Source organism: Salmo trutta, chromosome 16, assembly GCF_901001165.1.
Source record: "Salmo trutta chromosome 16, fSalTru1.1, whole genome shotgun sequence".
NCBI classification, from domain to species: domain Eukaryota; kingdom Metazoa; phylum Chordata; class Actinopteri; order Salmoniformes; family Salmonidae; genus Salmo; species Salmo trutta.
Window position 1 is genome coordinate 26977591 of NC_042972.1, and position 5235 is coordinate 26982825.

At 39.3% G+C, this 5235-nt stretch overlaps 1 protein-coding gene across 1 annotated transcript; it reads left to right on the forward strand.

Annotated features, from left to right (window-relative positions):
* The first annotated feature begins 2341 nt into the window (after positions 1-2341).
* Positions 2342-4126, forward strand: gpr25 (G protein-coupled receptor 25). The gene has a single exon (XM_029693719.1). It carries the CDS (start codon positions 2346-2348, stop codon positions 3417-3419), a length of 1074 nt encoding a protein of 357 aa, XP_029549579.1. The 5' UTR covers positions 2342-2345; the 3' UTR covers positions 3420-4126.
* Positions 4127-5235: the final 1109 nt, after the last annotated feature.

Here is a 5235-nt window from a genome sequence, read left to right on the forward strand (position 1 = left end):
CCTATAGTATTATATACCTATAGTATTATATAACTATAGTATTATATACCTATAGTATTATATACCTATAGTATTATATACCTATAGTATTATATACCTATAGTATTATATAACTATAGTATTATATACCTATAGTATTATATACCTATAGTATTATATACATATAGTATTATATACCTATAGTATTATATACCTATAGTATTATATACCTATAGTATTATATAACTATAGTATTATATACCTATAGTATTATATACCTATAGTATTATATACCTATAGTATTATATACCTATAGTATTATATAACTATAGTATTATATACCTATAGTATTATATACCTATAGTATTATATAACTATAGTATTATATAATTAGTTTCACTCTGTTCTATAACTGTTCATATGATGATTTATATTTCTGACAGAGACCATTGTCCATTGTTCATGTTCACACACTACTATCAGTCAAAAGGAGAAGTGGTTGGTTAAATGAAGCTGTCATTCCACGTATGGTTTTCACAACCTATGAACACATCAAGTTCTCATCAAGTTCACATTACAGTAAGTTTTATCTATAATATGACTCATCTGATGAGACGTCTGATTTATTCATGTGCACGATCATATAGGGTCTGGCAAGTCCCATTTTGATTTCCACATGCAAGCATTTTCGCATAATGTAGAGCAGAGGGTGGCACGGGCGGCCCAATACATCACTGGGGCCGACCTCCCTGCCATCCAGGACCTCTATATCAGGTGATGTCAGAGGAAGGCCTGTTCACTCTGCTACTGTCCAGCAAACGGTACCGGAGCATGGGCTCTCAGACCAACAGGCTCCGAGACAGCTTCTACCCCCAAGACTGCTAAATAGCCGTAAGACTGCTAAATAGTTAATTAAATGGTTACACAAACTATCTGCATTGACCCTATCTTGCACTGACTATGCACACTCACAAGACTATATACACACTCACACTACACTGACACTCTCACACACAACCCACCCACATTCACATACACTACCAACGCACACACACACACACACGCACACACACTTTCACACTCAATATTTTCTGTTGCTACTCTGTTCTTTATTTTACTCTTATTATTATCTATCCTGATGCCAGGTCCTTTGACCCTGCCTTTATGTACATATCTACCTCAAATACCTCGTACCCCTGCACATTGATCTGGTAGTGGTACTTCCTGTATAGAGCTTCACATTGATCTGGTACTCTCTGTATATAGCTTAATTATTGTGAATTTTATTCCTCTTGTTTTACTATTTTTATTTGTATTATTATTTTTAACTCTGCATCATTGGGAAGGGCTCGTAAGAAAGCATTTCCCAGTAAAGTCCACACCGGTTGTATTCGGTGCATGTGACAAATGCAATTTGATAACAGTGTTTGCTGTTTTCACACCTTTCACACAAGAGACTATGAGTAATACGAGTGGCGCAGCGGTCTAAGGCACTGCATCTCAGCGCTAGAGGCATCACTACAGATCCTGGTTTGATTCCAGGCTGTATCACAACCGGCATTGATTGGGAGTCCCATAGGGCAGCGCATAATTGCCCAGCGTCGTCCGCGTTTGGCCGGGGTAGGCCGTCATTGTAAATAAGAATTTGTTCTTAATTTACTTGCCTAGTTAAATAAAGGTTCCTTTTAAATAAATATATATATAAAGTTGATTTTCAATGTCATGTCTCAGTTCAATTTAATGATTGAAATTACAAATCCACTCTGTGAATGTAGGTTTTTTAATATATACAAAATCATAATTAAAGTATACCTACATCAACCCCTTGAATACCATAAACATCCTGTCCCTGTCAAGTGTTTTTAGCTTTTATTGTTGGATCTGCAGCTTTAATTCAGTCCTTGGTTGTTTTTTATTATTTTCGTTCAATGCCATTGCCCAGATTGTACATGTACTTTTTCTCTTGATATGTTTTTATGTTTCTTCTTGCTAAGCAAGAAGCAAGAAAAAGCAGACTTTTTGCCTGCATGTAAGGAAGAATCTTAAGTGTTTCTATTTGAAAACTGATATGCAAATAGAGTATATTGTAAAAGATTATCATGAGAAATAGTAGGAATTTGTGTCAGAGTTTTGTGCAAGAATATGCCAGATTGAAAACATACAGAGATCATGTTAGAGATCACAGAAGAAAACCTGACAGTTTGTCTGTGGTTTTTTAAAATGTGACGCAGGAAAGTATGTCTAGAGGTATTGAGCTTGCCAGCCAGAAACACAGAGCGCAAGCAGCTGAGACACTTCTCTTTGACCACAGAATGGAAATGTATGATAACGACAACTACTTCTACAGCGATGACAATGACACTGACATGCTGTACAATTACAGCTACAATCCAACCAACCTTGGGGAGCACTCCAACTCCAGTCTTCCCCATTCTCACATCTACCTGCCACTGCTTTATTTCTTCATGTTTTTCTCAGGCTTCCTGGGAAACCTCTTTGTGATCATGGTCATGGGCAGCAGGGGGAAGAGGGGTGGGCGTCTGGTGGATACATTTGTGGTTAACCTGGCGCTGGCGGACCTGGTGTTTGTCCTCACCCTCCCACTGTGGGCCGTCTCCTCCAGTCAGGAGGGACACTGGCCTTTTGGGAACCTCCTCTGCAAACTCAGCAGCTACATCATCTCCGTCAACCGCTTCTCCAACATCTTCTTCCTGACCTGTATGAGCGTGGACCGTTACCTGGCAGTGGTGCGCCTCATGGACTCCCGCTTCCTCCGCAGCAGCCAGTGTGTGCGTTTCACCTGCGCCGTGGTCTGGCTGCTATCCCTGGCTCTGGGTACCCCCTCCTTGGTGTACCGTAGCGTACGTACCCCCAACGGTGAACCCTTCTGTCTGGAGGACGAAGAGTCGTCCTTCTTCCTGGGTCTGAGCCTGACCACGGTTTTCCTGACCTTCGCCCTGCCGGTGTTCATCATCCTCCTCTGCTACAGCTCCCTCCTGGCCCGCCTGCGCCGACACTGTGTTGCCACGGGCAACCCCCGCGCGGAAGCCCGCCGCCGCCACTCTCTCAAAATGGTCTTCACCATCATTGTGGCCTTCGTGGTGTCTTGGCTTCCCTTCAACATCTTCAAGACCCTCCTAATTGGTTTCAGACTGTCTGGGGCCGATCTGAGCAATGAGACCCAGTCTGTCCTGAGTCAGGGCCTCACTCTCTCCTGCTGCTTGGCCTTCCTCAACAGCTGCGTGAACCCGGCCATCTACCTGCTCCTGGACCACCACTTCAGACGGCAGGCGGAAAGCCTGTTCCTGAGCTGCATGCGTAAGCGTGGGCTGCACCAGGGCTATGCCTCGTCCACCGACTTCTCCTACAATGGCACCTCAGAGAGCTGTGGCACAACAGCCTCCAGAACTCGTTTCCAGTCGTTCGACCAGAAAGTCTGATAGCAGGGTTCTACACATTTTATAGCATTTTTGTAGTCCAAAGCCCTAAAGGTTGAGGTGAATAATTTTGTATTATGATTTTAGGTGTTACTGTATGTAATTCAAAAGCTCAATGAAAGCATTCACTATAATATATTTTATGTATAATAGTTATTTCATTATCATTAATAGTTTGAATTGATGTTTGCATTTATATTACTTATTTATTTTGCTTTCTTTTTTTAACCGAACAACCATATTTTGAATATGATTAATTCACCAGTAGCCTGTTTATTATGATTGTTAACATTCGTAAATTCATAGTAATATTAAATAGTAATTTGTTAACAGTCACATTAATTTTTTAGTGGTTCCTTTCTGCTGTATGAAAACTATTACAATAATATTCTTAATGGTTTTCCATGTTCATATCATTAGTAAGATGATATTTTAAGCATTATAAATAAAAATAATACACTTTTTTTGTAATAAATTGGGTGTTTATATGATTGCTAATAACTACTTGCTAATAAAGTCTTTTTGCAGTTTAACAATGGGCATTCAGCTGAAAACATTCCAAATGAGGTTAATATCAACTGTAATGCTTCGATTAGATTTGCGTGTACTTATTACAGTAAAGCAACACAGAAGAATTAAAACAAAGTTAAAATGATTTAAGCTATATTTTAGGCATATTGAAAGAAAGCATAATAAAAAAAAGTTATATATAACATTTCCTCATAAGTAGTTCCTATAACTTTATTGTATCGAAATACTTATTTTTATAACATAACTTTACCATTCATAGCTTTTATAGGCATTACATGTTCACGCTACATAGTAACATATTGAGAAGTCAAAACACTTCTCAGTTTATTTCTTCAGTGACTAGGTAACTCATCAAAACAAACTTACCAATCAAAATAGATCCAAAAGCTCAACAATGTTTTCTCTGCTTCCTCAAAATGATTGGACTTGCACTCAAATCAGTGGCAAACTGCTGTATTTGCAAGTTAGAGTGCTGGTTGCTGACCAGTGGCAACAAAATAACAACCACTTTGATTGATAAAACAGATACTCTCATAAATGATACAAAATGAAACTTCATTGAGATAAGAAGAGTTCTTCGCATGGGAATTTGTTGGCTGGTTATATGACTTGAAAGTTCAAATGTTCATTCATGCCCACATGTTGTTTCAGTTGCATTTGCACGATGAATCATCCAGTTTCAAATGGTCTTGAGAAGCTTGGGTTAGATGCCAGTCTGTGGGAACCTAAAGCATAACTGTACTTCAGCCGAAGTTCCCTTCAGACTTGTGAAAAAACTGCATTGGAGCCCAGACCTGACCTTCTGTTCCACTTAATCAGAATGATGGCAGGTTGTTGAAATGGACAATTAACTTCACAGTTTAATGCTTAATAGTCATACCAAGTCACTGAAAACTATACTGAATAAAAATATATACGCAACATGGAACAATTTCAACAATTTTACTGAGTTAAAGTTCAGATAAGGAAATCATTCAATTGAAATAAATTCATTAGACCATAATCTATGGAGTTCACATGACTGGGAATACAGATATGCCTCTGTTGGTCACAGACACCTTTCAAAAAAAAGGAAGGGGCGTGGATCAGAAAACCAGTCAGTATCTGGTGTGACCACCATTTGTCTCATGCAGTGCAACATCTCCTTCGCATAGAGTTGATCAGGTTGTTGATTGTGGCCTGTGGAATGTTGCCCCACTCCTCTTCAATGGCTGTGCGAAGTTTCTCTATATTGGTGGGAACTGGAACACACTGTCGTACACGTCGATCCAGAGCATCCCAAACATGC

Coding starts and splice junctions, on each gene's coding strand:
- gpr25 (XM_029693719.1), top strand. CDS start 2,346: ATGCTGTACAATTACAGCTACAATCCAACCAACCTTGGGGAGCACTCC.